Raw genomic sequence first — 19,309 nt, 5'->3', positions numbered from 1 at the left:
AGCTTCTGTCTCTGACACTTTCCCTATATCCCAATCCTGCCTTATCCAGGCTTTTCCCCTCTTTGGCTGAAATACCATTTGTACAACACTGGTCATTGTCACCCAGGCTTTTGGGAGGGCTGGGGACGGTGGGGAGCAATTATGATTTTGCTGTGCCTCAGTTTCCCCACGTGTGAAATGAGGATGAACTACTTCCCTACTACTCAGGTGTGTGTAAGGTAAAACCAATTAATGATTGTGAGCGGCTCAGATACTCCAATGACAGGGGATGTAGAGGGAGAGCATTGATGAGAAGAACTATTTATCTCAGGATCTCTCTATACACAGGGAAATTTACCAGTAAAATTATGCTGCTCTTGCTTTGCTGGTATAAGTCCCATGGGGACACTCTTGTTGTGGAATCAGAGACTTTGCTGGGTTTATTCCAAGATTCTAAGGCCAGAAGGTACCACTGTGATCACATAGTCTGATCTCCTGTATAACACAGGCCAGAGAACTGCCCCCAAATAATTCCTATTTGAACTACAGCACGTCTTTGAGAAAAAAAAAAATCCATGTTTGGTTTAAAAATTGCCAATAATGGAGAATCCATCACAGCCCTTGATAAGTTTTTCCCATGGTTAATTATCCTCACCGTTAAAAAAAAAAGTGCCCTGTATAGTGTATATTGCTTCCAAAACAAGGTAAGATAAACCAGAAAGTTTGGTATCTGTGCTTAACATGTGACAAACCAAGCCCAGTATTTAAAAATAATATTGTATCTATCTATCCCTATATACATCCTCTGTCTATCTCTCTATGCCCATGCATAGCCATCTCTCTATCCACTGATCTATCTAACAATCTCTCTCTTTAGTGCAGGCTCCGGGCACTCGACTCCTTCAAGTCTCTGTTAAAGCACTAGCACAGAGACATTTCTTTGAGGTGTGGAGCAGTTTCTCTGCTTCTTTCAGGGTCTGTGTGAGTGAGGCAGCTGCAGGATCTGTGAGGAAGGAGGAACTCACTCTGCAGCTGCTCTTGCTTCACGTATCTGTGTTTGCAGCTCTGGCTGGGGGATGTGGTGAGTTCTCCTTCACATCCCGCTATGCACTGTTCATGATCCCATCATCAGCCTCCCCTTCACTCTCCCATAGTGAAGAGGTTCCCTGTTCCTGTGGTGAGTCCGGGTTGGGGTCATTCAAGTGAAAGTTCCAGAGCAATTTCTCTGTCACAAGAGAACTGACTCTCTTACACGGTGGCCTGATCCCAAGGCCAGGGAAGTCAGTGCAGGGCCGTCCTTAGGCATAGGCAGAATAGGCAACAGCGTAGGGCCTCACACTGCCTGGGAGCACCACTCTCCAGGCAGCCCAGACAGTGGAGAAGCAGGGCTGCTAGGTCCTAGAGAGAGCCGAATGCAGCACAGTCTGAGGGACGGGATTGGCTGCTGGGGTCTCTGGGAAGGGGAGGGGGTGGGGGTTGGGAAAGGAGCTCACCTGTGAGTGTGACTCTTTCCCCCCTCGGCTGAGGTCAGGTGAGGCTGTGGCTCTGGAACCAGTATCCTTTGTTGTCTCCCATGACATCCATTCTTCTCCCCCCTGCCCCACGGAGCACCCCCTCCTTTCTCCCTCCTCCCCAGGAGCACCCCTCTCTCTCTCCTCCCTCCCCTCCGTCAGGGCTGGGTTGGGTGAGGTGCTGGGAGGGAGGGGAGGGGAGGGGAGGCTGGCTGCCTGCTGAGGAATGAAAGTGAAAGTAACTCACTTCCTGGGCAGGCAGCCAGAATTGGAATGTCACACTGGGCTTGGCAGGGGTTAGCTAGATGTGTGACAAATCGGGATTGGGGTAGGGTGAGCAGATATCCCTATTTTATAGGGACAGTCCCAATTTTGGGGTCTTTTTCTTATATAGGCTCCTTTTACCCCCAACCTCTACCCCCACCCATCCCTGTCCTGATTTTACACACTTTCTGTCTGGTCACTCTAGGTGGGGGTAATTGGTGCCTATATAAGACAAAGCCCCAAATATCAGGACTGGCCCTATAAAATCAGGACATCTGGATCTGGCCACCCTAGCTGGGGAGCGCCTCTCTCCCGGGCTGGCAGCTGCCAGCTATCCATCTCATCCGGGGGGAGCTGCATAGGGCAGGATGAGCTGCTGTGGCTCCATGGGTGCCCTGTCCCTGAGATCAGATGCTGTGCTAACTTCACCATGGTCCATAAGGCTGGTGGTGGTGCCCATTGGCGTGTGATTGGACCTGAGGGTTTGCTGCTGCTGTTGCCACTCTGCACCCCAAGAGGTGGATTTTGGGGTCCTGCAGTTTTCCACCTATCTCCTCCTCTACTGCAGCTGTTGGACCAGCGGGCTGGGGGGTGAGCCAAGCATGAAAGCAGTACTGCGTTGCCATTTAGATTGTCATTTAACAACTTTGTTTGCCAAAAATTCTTGCTAACAATCCTGAATCCAATTTCAATATTATTTTTAAAAAAAATCAATATCTTAGCCAAAAACAGAAAATTAAGTTGTTGACAATTATTAGTGACAGGTTTGGTTTGAGGCAGGGAGTGGGCCAGTTTTCATCAGAGAAACAAAAAATGTTGACTGACTTTCCTATAGCCTGTTACTCCTGATAAGAGCCCTCCAACAACTGTAATATGCTCATCTCCTTACTAGTGTATAAAGCAGGGGTCGGCAACCTATGGCACATGTGTCAAAGGAGGCAGGTGAGCTGATTTTTGATGGTATGGAGCAGCAGGCTGAGTGGCTCAGCCCATCACTGCTCTGGGGTTCCGGCTGCTGCCCTATTGCCAGCTGGGATACCAGCCATCGGCCCCACTCAGCACCTGCTGCTGGCCTGGGGACCCCCAAGGAACCCCAGGCTGGCAGTGGGCTGAGCAGGCCAGCTGAACCACTCAACCTGCTGTCAGCCTGGGGTTCCATTCACTCAGCCGGCAGCGGGCTGAGCGGGCTGGTGGCGGGCTGAGCAGGGCCGGTGGGGGGTTGAGTGGCTCAGTCTGCTGCCAGTCTGGGGTGCCAGCAGCACTCAGCCTACTGCTACTCCAGGGTTCCGGCTGCTGGCCCCTTGCCAGTCAGGAGCTCAGCCGCCAGCCCCACTCTGCCTCCTGCCAGCCTGGGTGAGCAGAATCCCAGGCTCGTAGCGGGCTGAGAGGGGATTGGCGGCCGGGATCCTGGCTCGCAGGAGTTGGTGGTCAGAACCCAGACCAGCAGCGGGCTGAGCAGGGCCTGGGATCCTTGTCTAGGGTTCCAGCCACCAGCCCGCTGCCGGTTTGGGGTTTCATTTACTCAGCTGGCAGTGGCCTGAGCAGGACCGGTGGCCAAGACCTCAGATAATAACAATAGTTTATTTATATAATATAGACATAGAGAGAAACCTTCTACAAACATTAAAATGTATTACTGGCACGAGAAACCTTAAATTACAGTGAACTTGGCACACCACTTCTGAAAGGTTGCCGAACCGACCCCTGGTATAGAGTGACCATATGTTGTACTAAGATTCTCCTGCTTTTTTTTTCCCCTGTGAGTCAGTATAACTTTTCCCAGCCCAGAAGTTGGGCAGCCAATGTTTTACGTTTTCACAATGTTTTCTCCAACTTTCATAAAGTAAATACATAGTTAATATGAGTTAAAAAGGCCAGGGACACTTCTTTGTGAAGAATCTGTACAGCAGATCATGCCCACAGACGATCCAGAAAAGAAATTTGAGGTTGAATTTTTTAATGTTGTGATGGATAAAGCAGAATCTGCTGTTGATGAAAGGTTTAATACCTTGCAAGTACACCATGAACAGTTTGGATTTTTGTATGACATAACTAAATTCAACGAAATAGGAAAACAAGAGCAACTAATGACAAAGTGCAAGAACTTAGAGAGCCTCCTGAAGCACGGTGATAGTTTTGATTTAAATGGACTTGAACTGTACGAAGAATTGAGTACACTGTCATCAATGTTGCCACATGCAAAATCGGTGATGGACATTGTACAGTTTATTCATACCCGCAAACTTGTTAACATATATCCTAATGTGTACATTGCCACTCGTATTCTACTGACAATTCCTTTAACAGTAGCGTCAGGAGAACGGAGTTTCTCAAAACTAAAGCTCATTAAAAACTATCTCCGCTCTACAATGAGTCAGGAATGCTTAACTGGTCTTGCTATTCTTGCAATCGAACAAGACACGACTTTGTCTTTGTCATACGATGACATTATTACTGATTTTGCAGCCAAAAAAGCCAGAAAGATTGCTTTTAATTAAAAACAAATCTTTGTTTCAATACCTCTTCATATAAATTTCCAATAAAATTTTGATAAATTAAAAAAAAATTTGCATCATTCTGTCATCAGAATTTTTTCTACAGTGCTGCTTCTTTAGTGCTAGTCCATCAGCATTACAGTGTGCTTAATTAAGTTAAACTGGTTTTAATAACGTGAATGTGGCAAGTTTTCCAATACTGTAAGCTTATGTTTGTGTTGCTAAGAGCAGATCAGGCACAGGGGCACCAGTTTAATAATCTCGCCTAGGGCACCATAAATCCTAAGGCCGGCCCTGAGTCAGTGGAGTCTTTCCATTGACACCAAGGGATTTTGGATCATGCCCTTTCTGGGCAGCATTGTCTGAGCTACAAGCAGGGCCCAGCTGCCATCCCAGGGTGCCAGCAGCTCAGCCTGACCCACAGCCCCGAGGGTCACTCTGGGCTAGAGCTACCAGAATGTTATGATCTAAAAATGACCTTTTTTTTTTTAAGTGAGAGTTTTTGTCAAACATGTTCATTTTTTCCAGTTTCCATTTTTCCAAAGGAAAAAATAAAAGTGTTTTTGAAGTTTTCTAAAAACAAAATTGGAAAATAAAAAAAAAATGAACACTTTCATTTTTAAAAACCTACTTTTTGAGAGATTTCAGATTTCCCCTCCCTCCCTTTTTTCCATTTTCCCAAAAAATGGGGGGAAATTAGCAAAACAAATATTTTGCACAAAAGGTTTTGAAACAATTATTTTTTTTAAAAAATTGCAACAAATATTTACCCTTTTTCACTCTGTCATCTTCTGGGAACTGCTTACAGCAGGGAGTCTCAAAATGCGCTCCTCTGACCCTCACCCAGACATCCCCTGTCCAGCTGCTCTGCAGAGCTGATTCCATCCCAGCACAATCCACTTATGCATCACTCTGCAAAAATACTATGCACAACGGCTCTGCCTTGTACTCCTGACACATTTCCCTTGAGGCTCTCAGCTGTTTGGCTTCCTGTAAAGGTGTTAATGTCTATTCACAAGACTTTTATTTCTTTCCCACATGTTTCTTTGGCCTTTTGCCCTGGTTCCCCAATTGCTTAGTCACAGTGATTTCAGCTACCCTGCTGCTCAGAGTTCACTTCTGGATGCTCTTTCCCAACTGCCTTGTGTTCTTCCCCATCTGGCAGTGCCCTGGTGCCCATCTCTCAGCAGGAACAGCAGACTCCTCAGGAGCCCAGAATGGGAGCGGAGGTAGTCAGGGCAGGATGGGCAGAAGTGGCTGGAGCTGGGAATGGTGGATGTGGTAGGGGGAAACTAAGGACGTGGGGAAGTCAGTGCAGTCCGGTGGTAGGTGTCCTCTGTGGGGGGAGGAAATTCACCCCCATGCAGAGGGTCTTACATGAGGCCCAGACCCCATTTATATCCCACATAAGCCCAGAGGGTGAATTACCTCCTGGGGGAGCTGGGTCCTTCTCATCAGGGACTGGAGACCAGGGTGGAGGCAAAAGGTTCAGGCTCACCCAACATCTCAGGTCCCTCAGTCACACAGTGACCTTTCACCCGGGCCCAGCTGTGCCTTTAGCCAGGGGGCTGTTTCGATCCCCAGGCAGTGAGACGGGATGGGAGGGGTTTCTTCAGTTATATGTTTATACTCAAACACGCAAACCAGTTCTCAATCCTCCAGCCCTAAATAGAGATGCTGTGGCTGGAGCAGCGAAACGGGGGCGGCATGGGGCAGGAAACAGGGAGTGGTGATGAATATCAGACCTGAGTAGGGGACAGAGCAAGTCAGAGACAGGCTGCAGCATTTCTGCTCTCTGAGCCCTACAAAGCCCAGAAGGCCTAGGAGCAGGAAGGGGGGCTGACTGGAGCATCCAACCCTGAGGATCAGACAGCAGCAGATTGGAAGAGAGAGAGAGAGAGAGACCTGGAACTTCCCTTCTGCTGAAATCAGACAGGGCACAGGGCGCAGGTGAGAGCAAGGAGTGACAGTGGATTGCCCCCTTCAGGAGCTAAAATCTCTGGGCTGTTTCCATCCCACTTGGTTCCCCCCACTGCCCCGATGATCCTGTCTCTGTGCCTTTTGCTTCCTGGTGAGTATGTGGGAATCCTGTGCTAATTTGTAGCAGGTTGGGGGGGAAACAGAACCAAGAGCAGCCCCTGGCCCAGACAGTTGGCAAATCATCTTTAGTAGGAGAGACATGGTAACCAGTAGAAATACTGAGAATTAGAGTTACTGGACAATATCCCCAGCTGGCGTATGGGTATTGGTCCACTGGAGTCAACTGGGGCACATCCACAGCTGGTGTAAATCAGTGTAGCTTCATTGGACTCAATACCTGTTTACATCAGCTGAGGATCTGGCCCTCCACAGCAGTGGTTCTCAGCTAGGGTATGCATACTTGTGGGGACACAGAAAGGTCTTCTGGGGGTATATCAACTAATCTAGATATTTGCCAAGTTTTATGATAGACTACATAAAAATCATGAATGAAGTCAGTACAAACTAAACTTTCATACCGACAATGACTTGTTTATTTTGCTCTACAGTAATTGTGTGGCTGTGACACTTATGTATTTTTGTGTCTGATTTTGTAAGCAAATCGTTTTTAAGTGAGGTGAAACTTGAGTATGCAAGACAAATCAGACTCCTGAAAGGGCAACTGTAGTCTGGAAAGGTTGAGAGCCACTGCTCTAGAGAGGTGAAGGGAAAAGAAGTCCCAGCTCAGACAAGGTGTGTGTGCGCATGGAATCTGCTCTGTCCCTGATGTGACATCCTGTCTGGTTTGCTTCTTCAGCAAAACCGGAATCAAGAATTTATTTTCCAAGTCTATTAAAGAGAGTTTTTTGTTCCTTAAGTGGGACTTAGAAAAGGGGGAGATTTTATCTCCAGCACTAACCACGCAGCACCTTTCTCTTCCCAGTAATGAATCCAAGCAGTCAGAATATCTGCTCAGCTCCCGGTAAGTCCGTCTGTCACCCTTCTATCTATTTTTTCCAGAGGGGTTTGTACTAATAGAAAAGGTTACCAGCTGCAGAAGATGATGATTATTATTACTACTGTGGCCCCTGAAGAGCTGACAATCTCGGATCTGACATTATCCTCCTGATGCCCAGCCGTGCTGAAATAAGATCCTGTTCCAGACACATTGTGCATACCCTGCAGCCCTTGTGCAGGCAGAAATAATGTACACTGCAATTAGACGCCTGTGGCTGGCCTATCACATGTAAACTGCCATATAGCCCGAGCCCTGGAAGCCCGAGTCAGCTGGCACAGCCCAGCAGCCACTTTTTAACTGCAGTGTAGAGATAAGACAGATCCTTAGCAGTTGCAAGCTGATTCCATGGCAATCGATTTCCTTTAGTAAAATGCTCCTGGGCTGCCCCCAAATGGGCATCTCCAATGACCCCACTGACAGTTCTGACCCATTGGCCTTCCCAGGTGTTGTCCTTGCCCCCATCCTCTACCTGAGCCAGAGGTCTGCTCAACAGGGGGACTCTGTGCAGCTCCAGTGCTCTGTGGTCTCCCAGGCCCCAGCCACCCGCATCGTCTACTGTAAGGACGGAGAGGAGGTTTTCTCCCAGGCAGGGTTGAAGAAGAAGGTCACCTACAGCTATGACCACACAGTGTCCATGGGCAGCTCTGGGAATTACTCCTGCGGGTACGAGATCAAGGAGAGCTACAAGCAAGTGAACAGATCCCAGCTCAGCCCTGCCAAGCACCTCAGTGTTACTGGTAAGAGGGGTGAAGGGCAAAGTGAGTAAATCATCCAAACGCTGGCAGAAAGACAATTCAGATGCAGATAGATAGCTGAGTGACAGTGGTAATGATCAGAAGAATTAGGTTGTTTTGTCATAAAATTCTACTGTTACAATCCTCCATTTGCAAAGTAGACTTGACTGGGGTTTGCTGTGTGAAAACCCTCCCTTCTATTCCCAGCACAGCCTCAGGTGACCATGTGCAACTCTTCATTATCCATACAAGGGGTGAGTGACACCTGTCACCTATACCATAGCGGCATGAGCTAACGGCTGTGAAGTGTGCGAGGAGTTACTAACACTCAGTGGAAGAGCTCGACCTCGAGCACAGGGTGTCCTGGCTTGTAGCTGAGTGCCACCTACAGGCTCCAGGACTTTGTGTGGGAAATGCATGGCATTTGGCTGGGCTGATTGAGCCACTCAGGGAGCGCCTTTGCGGAGGTTTCCATTCAGGGAACGGTCATGTCCTATTTGACTGGTGTAGGGGGCTGGGCTCAGCCATCGCAGCCGTGTTTCTCACACACTGAGTGTCACCTGGAGGCACTGACAGGGCCAGATTTTCCTCACTCTCATTGTACAGATCAGGTGAGCAGCAGTGGAGAGGAGTCAGATCCCAGAGCTCAGATGACTCTTGGGCCAGAGCCCTGGGGATCTGAGCCTGGCTCTGTTCTCACATCTCTCCCCTTGCTGCATAGAGACTTTGGTCCAACCCAGCCTCTGGGGTAACTTCTGCCAGCAGCACTTACACCAGAGGGAGACCAAGCAAGGTCTATGTGAGTGAGGCAGTTTTTGTCCATGAAGAGGGACCTTAGAATAGGGGGAGATTTTATCTCCAGCACTAACCACACATCTCCTTTCTGTTCCCAGCGCTGAGTCCCAGAAGCCAGGAGATCTGCTCAGATCCAGGTCAGTCTGCCTGTGTGTGCTCAGACACACTCACTCCTCTATCTATCATGCCAGAGAGGTTTGTACTAGTAGAAAAGGCTTCCAGCTACAGAAGTATTATTAGTATTATTACCATGCCCCCAGGATGCCCCTCTCAGGGATCAGGGTCCCATCGTGCCAGGTACTGCACCCCCCTATGTGAAGCTCTGGACCTTGCCCAGGAAGAGCTGACAGTCTCAGATCTGACATTATCCCCCCAGTACCCAGCTGTGCTGAAATACGAGCTTGCTCCAGAGACACTGCACACACCCCGCGGCTCCTGAGCAGGCAGAGTATGTCCACACTGCAGTTAGATGCCAGCGGCTGGCCTGTGACGTGTAAACAGCCCTGGAGCCTGAGCCCTACAAGCCTGACTCAGCTGGCATGAGCCACAGAGAGTTTTTAACTACAGCATAGACATACCCTTAGCAACTGCTTCCATAGCATCCTACTTCCTTTGGCAAACTGCCTCCTGGGATCCCCATGAAACAGGGGCCACGGAAGGCCCCATTGACCTCTTGACCCATTCCACTTCCCAGGTGCTTTCCCTGCCCCCATCCTCTATCTGAGCCAGACGTCCGCCCAACAGGGAGACTCTGTGCTGCTCCAGTGCTCTGTGGTCTCCCAGGCCCCAGCCACCCGTGTTGTCTACTGTAGGGACGGGGAGGAAGTTTTCTTCCAGGCAGGGTTGAAGAAGAAGGTCATCTACAGCTATGACCACACAGTGTCCATGGGCAGCTCTGGGAATTACTCCTGCGGGTACGAGATCAAGGAGAGCGACAAGCAAGTGAACAGATCCCAGCTCAGCCCTGCGAAGCACCTCAGTGTTTCCGGTAAGAGTGGTGAACAGCAAAGTGAGTGAATCAGCCAGTGCCCTGGCAGAAAGTGAATCCAGAGGCAGATAGATAACTGAGTGACAGGGGTAAGGAGCAGAATAATTGGGTTGTTATTCTTTAGTTGAAGACACAGCACCCACGTTGTTGGTGGGTCACACAAATGTTAGTGGGACAGCAGAAGAATGTTGGTTTCCAGGACCCCTAAGTTCTCTTCCTGGCTCTGGGAGCAAACTGTGGTTAGTATTAGAGGCAGCACAACCAAGGATATAAATTTGGCACATCCCCTCTTAAAGGTACCAAGACAAAGTAGACTTGACTGGGGTTTGCTGTGTGAAAACCCTCCCTTCTATTCCCAGCACAGCCTCAAGTGACCTTGTGCAACTCTTCATTATCTGTTGTGACAAAGTTCCTCTTTTATCTTGGTGGGTCCTGCGCTTATTGGCAGATTTTGCTCACCTCAGTGATCTTCCTCACAGTTTGGGTCAACTTCTCCTGTGTCTGATCAGGAGTTGGGAGGTTTGGCAGGAACCCGGGCCCACCCTCTACTCCGGGTTCCAGCCCAGGGCCCTATGGATTGCAGCTGTTTATAGTACCTCCTGTAACAGTTGCATGACAGCTACAACTCCCTGGGCTACTTCCCCATGGCCTCCTCCAAACACCTTCTTTATCCTCACCACAAGGCCTTCCTCCTGGAGTCTGATAACACTTGTACTCCTTAGTCCTCCAGCAGCACACCCTCTCACTCCCAGCTCCTCACATACATACATACATACATGCCATGCCATGCAATGCCTCTCCCCACCCCCACCCCAACTGGAGTGAGCTCCTTTTTAAACCGAAGTGCCCTGATTAGCCTGCCTTGATTGGCTGCAGGTGTTCTAATCAGTCTGTCTGCCTTAATTGGTTCTAGCAGGTTCCTGATTACTCTAGTGCAGCCCCTGCTCTGGTCACTCAGGGAACAAAAAACGACTCATCCAGTGACCAGTATATTTGCCCTCTACCAGACTCCTGTACCCCACTGGTCTGGCTCTGTCACACCATACAAGGGGTGAATGACACCTGTCACCTATACCATAGCAGCATGAGCTAGCAGCTGTGAAGTGTGCGAGGAGTTACCAACACTTAGTGGAAGAGTTCAACCTCAAGCACAATGTGTCCTGGCTTGTAGCTGAATGCCACCTACAGGCTCCAGGACTTTGTGTGGGGAATGCATGGCATTTGGCTGGGCTGATTGAGCCACTCAGGAATCTCCTTTGGGGAGGTTTCCATTCGGGGAATGATCATGTCCCATTTGACTGGTGTAGGGTGCTGGGCTCAGCCATCGCAGTGGCGTTTCTCACACACTGAGTGTCACCTGGAGGCACTGACAGACCCGGACTCTCCTTGTCCCCAGTGCACGGGCCAGGCGAGCAGCAGTGGAGAGGAGTCAGACCCCACAGCTCACAAAGATGGCTTTTGGGCCAGACATCTGGGATCCTAGCCCAGCTCTGTCCCACCAGGTCTCTCCTTGCTGCTGTGACAAAGTTCCTCCTCTACCTTGGTGGGTCCTGCGCTTATTGGCAGATTTGCTCGCCTCACAAATTCACCCTGTGGATCAGAAAACAGCCCTGAGGCCTTCTTCTCTGGTAGAAGCCACAATCCAGATCAATTCTTCCTGTGTCTGATCAGGAGCTGGGAGATTTGGTGGGGAACCCGGGCCCACCCTCTACTCCAGGTTCCATCCCAGGGCCCTGTGGACTGCAGCTGTCTATAGTGCCTCCTGGTACAGTCATGCAACAGCTACAACTCTCCAGGGTCGCCCGGGGGGGGGGGGGCAAGTGGGGCAATTTGCCCCAGGCCCCGGGCTCCACAAGGGCCCCAAAGAGAACGGCTGAGGATCCCATCTCCGGCCCTCTCCTGGAGCCTCAGCACATCAAGCAGCATCCCCAGACAGCTCTGCAGCCTAACTCCGGCGGGGCCCCTGAGCTCCGCCCCACTCAGAGCCCAGTGGTCAGGGGGCGGGGCTGCGAGCTCCACACCAAGCAGAAGCTCAAAGTGAGTGAATCAGCCAATGCCCTGGCACAAAGTGAATCCAGAGGCAGATAGATAGCTGAGTGATAGGGGTGAGGAGCAGAATAATTGAGTTGTTATCCTCCATTTGCATCACCCCTTAGTTGAAGACACAGCACCCACGTTGTTGGTGAGTCACACAACTGTTAGTGAGACAGCAGAGTGATGTTAGTTCCCAGGACCCTTGGGTTCTCTTCCTGGCTCTGGGAGCAGACTGTGGTTAGTATTAGAGGCAGCACAACCAAGCACATAAATCTGGCAAATTCCCTCTTACAGGTACCAAGACGAAGTAGACTTGACTAGGGTTTGTTCTGTGAAAACCCTCCCTTCTATTCCCAGCACAGCCTCAAGTGACCATGTGCAACTCTTCATTATCAATACAAGGGGTGAATGACACCTGTCACCTATACCATAGCAGCATGAGCTAACGGCTGTGAAGTGTGCGAGGAGTTACTAACACTCAGTGGAAGAGCTCGACCTCGAGCACAGGGTGTCCTGGCTTGTAGCTGAGTGCCACCTACAGGCTCCAGGACTTTGTGTGGGAAATGCATGGCATTTGGCTGGGCTGATTGAGCCACTCAGGGAACACCTTTGGGGAGGTTTCCATTCGGGGAACAGTCATGTCCCATTTATCTGGTGTAGGGGCATGGGCTCAGCCATCGCACACACTGAGTGTCACCTGGAGGCACTGACAGTCCCAGATTCTCCTTATTGCCATTGCACAGGCCAACTCAAGCAAGGTCTGTGTGAGTGAGGCAGTTTTTGTCCCTGAAGAGAGACCTTAGAATAGGGAGAGTTTTTACCTCCAGCACTAACCACATATCTCCTTTCTGTTCCCAGCGCTGAGTCCCAGCAGCCAGGAGATCTGCTCAGCTCCCGGTGAGTCCATCTGTCTTTCTGTCTCCAGACACACTCACTCATCTATCTATCTATCTATCATGCCAGAGGGATTTGTACTAGTAGAAAAGGCTTCCAGCTACAGAAGCTTATTATTACTCAGGTATCAGAGGGGTAGCCGTGTTAATCTGGATCTGTAACTCACCAAAGAGTCCTGTTGCAGCTTATAGACTAACAGAAGTTTTGGAGCATGAGCTTTCATGGGTGAATAGCCACTTCATCGGATGACATGCATTTCGTGGTATTCACCTACGAAAGCTCATGCTCCAAAACTTCTGTTAGTCTATAAGTTGCCAAAGGACTCTCTGCTGCTATTATTATTACTATTATTACCATGCCCCCATGATGCCCCTTTCAGGGATCAGGGCTCCATCATGCCAAGTGCTGCGCACCCCTATGTGAAGCTCTGGTTCCTGCCCCAAAAAGCTGACAGTCTCAGATCTGACATTATCCCCCCAGTACCCAGCTGTGCTGAAATACGAGCTTGCTCCAGAGACACTGCACACACCCCGCAGCTCCTGAGCAGGCAGAGTACGTCCACACTGCAGTTAGATGCCAGCGGCTGGCCTGTGACATGTAAACAGCCCTGGAGCTTGAGCCCTTCAAGCCCAACTCAGCTGGTATAGGCCAGCAGAGGGTTTTTAACTATAGCATAGACATACCCTTAGCAACTGCTTCCATGGCATCCAACTTCCTTTGGCCAACTGCTTCCTGGAATCCCCATGAAACAGGGGCCACTGAAGGCCCCATTGACCCCTTGACCTATTCCCCTTTCCCAGGTGCTCTCCCTGCCCCCACCCTCTACCTGAGCCAGACGTCTGCTCAACAGGATGACTCCGTGCAGCTCAAGTGTTCTGTGGTCTCGCAGGCCCCAACCACCCACGTCATCTTCTGTAAGGATGGGGAGGAGGTTTTCTCCCAGACAGGGTTGGAGAAGAATGTCTCCTACAGCTATGACCATGCGGTGTCCATGGGCAGCTCTGGGAATTACTCCTGCGGGTATGAGATCAAGGAGAGCAACAAGCAGGTGACCAGATCCAAGCTCAGCCCTGCCCAGCACCTCAGCATTACTGGTAAGAGAGGTGAGCGGCAAAGTAAGTAAATCATCCAATGCCTTGGAAGAAGGAGAATCCATAGGCAGATAGCTAAATGACTGGTGGTGGGCAGAAGATTTAGCTGAATGAGGTTGGGTTTACTTTAGGGGCATGAGCTCTTGGCTCTTACTAGGGTCTGTGAAGAACACAGAGAAGTTAATAACACTTATTGGAAGATCTAGGCCTAGAGCACAGGATCTCATGGTTCATAGTCTGGGGCCATCCACAGACTCCAAGATGCCCTGTGGGGTGTCCATGCTCACACACACAACTTCTACACATGGGGAGATGGCTGCCAAATGCCGTATTGTGCATAACATTTGGGAAGTATCGCAGAGCCAGTCACTGATCTCCTTTGGGGAGGTTTCCATTTGGGGAACAGTCACATCCCATTTGACTGGTGTAGGGGGCTGGGCTCAGCCATTGCAGTGGCGTTTCTCACACACTGAGTGTCACTTGGAGGCCCTGACAGACCCAGATTCTCCTTGTCCCCAGTGCACAGGCCAGGCGAGCAGCAGTGGAGAGGAGTCAGACCCCACAGCTCACAGAGACGCTCTTGGGCCAGACCCCGGGGATCTGAGCCTGCCTCTGTCCCCCCAGCTCTCTCCTCTCTGCTTAGAGACTTTGGGCCAAACTCACCCCTGGGGTAACTCCTCTGCCTGCAGCACTTACACCAGGGGGAGACCCAGCTCTCTGCAGTGAAACCCGGCCTGCGCAGAGGGGCCAGCCCCAGGGCCAGGCAGCACTTAACTCCCCTGAACCCTCAGCACTGGGTGTGAGCAGGGCCTAGGCGTGGTGCTGCCCCAGGCACAGGGGCGTCTGTGAATGTTTCCCATGCACAAAGCCTATCACACAACCCGCTCTGCCCACCAGGCAAGCCCCAGGCTGTCTGCAGGGTGCAGGGGTCTCCCGCACATTCAGATCCCTGAGGGTGCTCCACAGACAAGAATGTTTGATTGGAGGGGCAGGGAAATCCTAGGTAAGGTTGCCAACTTTCTACTTGCACAAAACAGAACACCCTTGCCCCACACCCTGCCCCGCCCCTTCTCTGAGGCTCCGCCCCCTCTCACTTCATCCTCTCCTCCCGCCATTGCTCACTCTCCCCACCCTCACTCACCTGCTCATTTTCACTGGGCTGGCTCAGGGGGTTGGGGTGTGGGAGGGGGTGAGGGCTCTGGTGGGGAGCTCTGGGGTGGGGCTGTGGATGAGGGGTTTGGGGTGCAGGAGGGTGCTCTGGGATGGGATCAATGGGTTCAGGGGGCAGGAGGGGGATCAGGGCTGGGGCAGGGGCATGGAGAGCAGGAGGAGGTGCAGGCTCCACGTGGCGCCTACCTCAGGCAGCTCCTGGAAGCAGCAACATGTCTCCCCTCTGGCTCCTATGTGGAGGTGCTTGGGGTGGGGGCAGTGCATGGAGCCCCAGTGTAGGAGCCTGAAGGGGTCATGCTGCTGATTCTGGGAGCTACCCAGAGTCACGGCAGGCAGGGAGCCTGCCTTTGCCCCCCAGTGCTGCCAACCAGGTTTTTAACAGCTCCATCAGCACTGCTGATCGGAGCCCCTAGTGTCCCTTTTCAACCAGGTGTTTTGGTCAGAAATTGGACACCTCGCAACTCTCATCCTGGCTCAGGGCTTCCTGCGGCATTTTCACCCCCACGGAGCTTCAACCTCAGTGAAAGGTCTCAGGGATCAATGAAATTATAGTTTGTTAAATGAACAGTGACGTCCTCACTGAGTCAGCAGTGGGGAAACTCAGTGTGAAACTCAGAGCAAGAGAGAGAGTCCAGGGACTGGCTCCTCAGCTGGTGTAAATTGGCAGAGCCCTATGGACTCCAAAAAAGAGACACCAATTTACTGGGGATCTGGCCCAGTGACTCCAGTAGAGTGAAGCTGATTTACACCCACCAGGGATCTGACCCCAGTGGCTGGTAGAACCGCTCTGTCTGTCCCTGGGAGGCGCGTCCCTGCGGAGGCTGCAGGCGTCTCTCCCACACGGTGCGATTCTCTTTGCTCTTGTCCTACAGGCAGCGTGAGCAATAGAGGAAGAGGGGAGGAGCCGACCCGTACAGGTAACGGGCTATTGCTCTGTCACACTCTGATTATCACAGCCCAGCTCTGTGCCCCTAGCTCTGACCTCAGGGCATAAAGTCTGAGCCAAACTCATACCAGGGCAGGTAACTGCTCGGCCTGCAGCGCAGTCACCCCTGATGGACTGGGCTCTGGCTGTGCAATTCCCCCAGAACAGAGGAGCAGCACATCCCACAGCATTGCTTACATCCCATTTCCACCTGCTCCTCAGGACACAGCTCATGCCAAGGCCTCATGCTGCCCCTGTGCCCCCATAGTAAACTGCCAACCACACTGGAAGGGGCAATAGAGTCTGGACTGCTGCATCTTTCGCTGGCTCTTGTGAGGCCTTTGCACAGAGTCCCAGTGCAGCCTGAGCAAACCTGGGCCATTCCCTGCTCCTCCAACCCCTCACGGCTGTGTTGGCGCAAAAGGAGAAGCCTTCTCAACAGCCTCCATCGGTTAGGCCTCCTGTAGGGGGAACGTGCCCCCCTGCAGCATGATCCCCCCTTAGAGCTAGGACTCCGGGAGCTAAGACAGCTGTTCTGTGTCTAGTGGTGGCATTGCAGTCCCACATGCTGCTTTACAGACAGCTATCACCACGTCTCTTTCCATGTTGCAGAGCCAGTCATGTCTCTCGTCATCTGGGCTGCTCGCTGTGTCCTGGTCCTGCTCCTCTTGCTCTCTGCACCTATCATCACTTTCATGCTGGAGAGACGGGGCTTGCCTCATCTCACAGGGCTGGAGAAGACTCACAGGGGTAGCATCAGCATCATGGAGGGTAAAGGGGCTGGGAGTGGAGGAACTATATAAACAAGCTGTTAGTAGGGGGCTGAAGGTTCTGGGGAGATACCAATGCTCAGCTCTGAGCAGGTTGTTGGGGAGACACCATTGGTCAGTGCTGCACACTAGGCTCCTGCAGTAACAGTCTTTGCCCAGGTAACTCCTCCAGCATCCTTCAGAAGCAGAAGAGTCCCTCCTTCGAGAAAAGCTGTATGATTAGGGGGAAAGGATGGGCTCATGGTTAAGCCCCTAGGATGGGACTTCTGGGAGATTGAGGTTTAAGTCCCAGTTGTGCTACAGCATCCTTGAGCATGTCATTTCATTGCCCTGGGGCTCAGCTCCCCATCTGTGAAACAGGGACAATAATTCTGCCTTCTCTAAGGGGAAAATTTCCAAAGCCCCTATAAGATTTAGGAGCACAAGTCTGTGACTGTGCTTTGTGCTCCTAAATCCCTCTCTACAAGTCTATGTATTGTATAACTAAACTAGTGTTGTATTGTAAAATAAACAAGGTTTTCAAAATGTTTAAGAAGCTTCATTTCAAATTAAATTAAAATGTTGATCTTACGCTGCCGGCCCACTCAGCCCACTGCTGGTCTGGGGTTCTGTTCACCTAGCCAGGCAGTGAGCTGAGCGAGGCCTGAGGCCGGGACCGCAGCTGGGAAGGGTCCGGCAGCCAGATCCCCAGACTGGCAGCAGGCTGTGTGGGGGCGGCAGCCAGAACCCCAGACCAGCAGTGGGGTATGCGGGGTGGCAGCCAGGACCCCAGACCAGCAGTGGTGTGTGCTGGGGCCAGAGGCCAGGACCCCAGACCAGCAGTGGACTGAGTGGCTCAGCTCACTGCCACTCAGGGGTTCCATCCACTGGCTCCTGCCAGCCGGGATCCCGGCTGCTGGCCCCGCTCACCCCGCTGCCGGTCTGGGGTCCCGGCCCTGCCCACATACAGTGGGTACCTACCTTCTCCCTGGTTCTGGCCCATTCTCTTCCTCTATTTGCACTGAGCTGAGGGTGGGAGTGCACCGAGCACAGGGCTGGGGGTGAAGGGTCTGCCCAGGAGCTAGAATGAGGGAGGGGGCTCAGGGTTGGGGCAGGAGGTTTGGGTGTGGTGGCATTTACCAGGGCAGCTCCAATTGGGTGTGAGGGGTGCAGGTGGGAATGTGAGGGGAGGTGCAGGAGCTCCTGTTTGGTGCTCAGGGTGGGGGTGTCAGAGTCAGGGCTTGGGTCATGGAGGGCTGAAGGAGTCAGAGGGCTGGGAGGTACAGGGCTCAGGACAGGGGCCTGGGGTGTGTGTAGGGGTGCAGGGCTCAGAGCAGAGGGCTGTGGGGTGGGGGGGGTCAAGGCTCAGGGCAGAGGGCTGGGTGACTGCCCCCTCAGAACCCCAACCCCCCTGCTCCTTGTCCCCTGACTACCCCCTCCTGGGACCCCTGCCCCTAACTACCCCCCAGGACCCTATCCCCTATCTAAGCCTCCCTGCTCCTTGTCCCAGACTGCTCCCCTAGGATCCTACCCCCTACCTGCCCCCTGATTGCCCTGACCATTATCCACACACCCGCCCCATGACAGAACCCCCAGAACTCCCGACCCATACAATCCTCCCTGCCCACCCCAACCCCTCTCCACATCCCTGCCTCCTAACAGCCCCTCCCAGAACTCCCGACTCATCCAACCCCCCCAGCTCCTTGTCCCCTGAGCCACCCTCTCCAGAGACCCCTCCAACCTAACCGCCCCCCCAGGACCCTCCTTGCTCCCTGTCCCCTGACTGCCCTGACCCCTATCCACCCCCCACCCTTTAACAGACCCTGGGACTCCCATGCCCCATACACCCCCCCCCTGCTTCCTGACTGCCCCCTCCAGAGACCCCCGCCCGTAACCACCCCCCTGGGATCCCACCCCCCTATCCAACCTATCCTGCTCCCTGTCCCCTGACTGCCTCCACCCTTTATCCAACCCCCGCCCTCCGGACCCAGACCCCCTACCATGAGGCTCCCCGCTCATCCGAAGCCCTGCCGCCGTGCATGCAGCCCCGCCCCTCAGAATGCTGTGCACGCAGCGGCAGGGCTCCAGATGAGTGGGGAGCATCTTTCCCTTCCCGCGGAGCCAAACGCTGCCCCGTGGGAGCACGCAGCCCTAGCCCCCAGAGCGCTGCATGCGCAGCGGCAGGGCTCCAGGGGAAGGGGGGGAAGATGAGGAGGGGCCAGCAGCTTGCTGCACTTGGCCGGACGCTCTGGCCCGGGAGCACGGACCCTGTGGCTTGCCGCACTGGCGGGATTTTTAATGGCACACTGGAGTCCCAGCAGGCCCCAGCGTGCTGCATGCCATAGGTTGCTGACCTCTGGTCTAGATCATCCCTGATAGACATTTATCTAACCTACTCTTAAATATCTTCAGAGATGGAGATTCCACAACCTCCATAGGCAATTTATTCCAGTGTTTAACCAGCCTGATAGTTAGGAACTTTTTCCTAATGTCTAACCTAAACCTCCCTTGCTGCAGTTTAAAACCATTGCTTCTTGTTCTATCCTTAGAGGCTAAGGTGAACAAGTTTTCTCCTTCCTCCTTACGACACCCTTTTAGATACTTGAAAACTGCTATCATGTCCCCTCTCAGTTTTCTCTTTTCCAAACAAAGCAAACTCAATTCTTTCAACCTTCCTTCATAGGTCGTGTTCTCAAGACCTTT

General features: G+C 52.2%; 1 protein-coding gene across 1 annotated transcript; it reads left to right on the top strand.

Annotated features, from left to right (window-relative positions):
• Nucleotides 1-6,046: 6,046 nt before the first annotated feature.
• Nucleotides 6,047-18,190, top strand: LOC115641514. The gene is made up of 10 exons (XM_030544718.1): nucleotides 6,047-6,320; nucleotides 7,152-7,190; nucleotides 7,670-7,963; nucleotides 8,854-8,892; nucleotides 9,450-9,743; nucleotides 12,636-12,674; nucleotides 13,472-13,765; nucleotides 15,805-15,849; nucleotides 16,470-16,628; nucleotides 18,117-18,190. Exons 1-10 carry the CDS (start codon nucleotides 6,290-6,292, stop codon nucleotides 18,188-18,190), a joined length of 1,308 nt encoding a protein of 435 aa, XP_030400578.1. The 5' UTR covers nucleotides 6,047-6,289.
• Nucleotides 18,191-19,309: the final 1,119 nt, after the last annotated feature.

The sequence above is a fragment of the Gopherus evgoodei genome, unplaced genomic scaffold (assembly GCF_007399415.2).
Source record: "Gopherus evgoodei ecotype Sinaloan lineage unplaced genomic scaffold, rGopEvg1_v1.p scaffold_35_arrow_ctg1, whole genome shotgun sequence".
NCBI classification, from domain to species: Eukaryota; Metazoa; Chordata; order Testudines; family Testudinidae; genus Gopherus; species Gopherus evgoodei.
The sequence above is the reverse complement of the archived record's forward strand: the minus strand, read 5'-3'. Positions and strand labels throughout refer to the sequence as shown.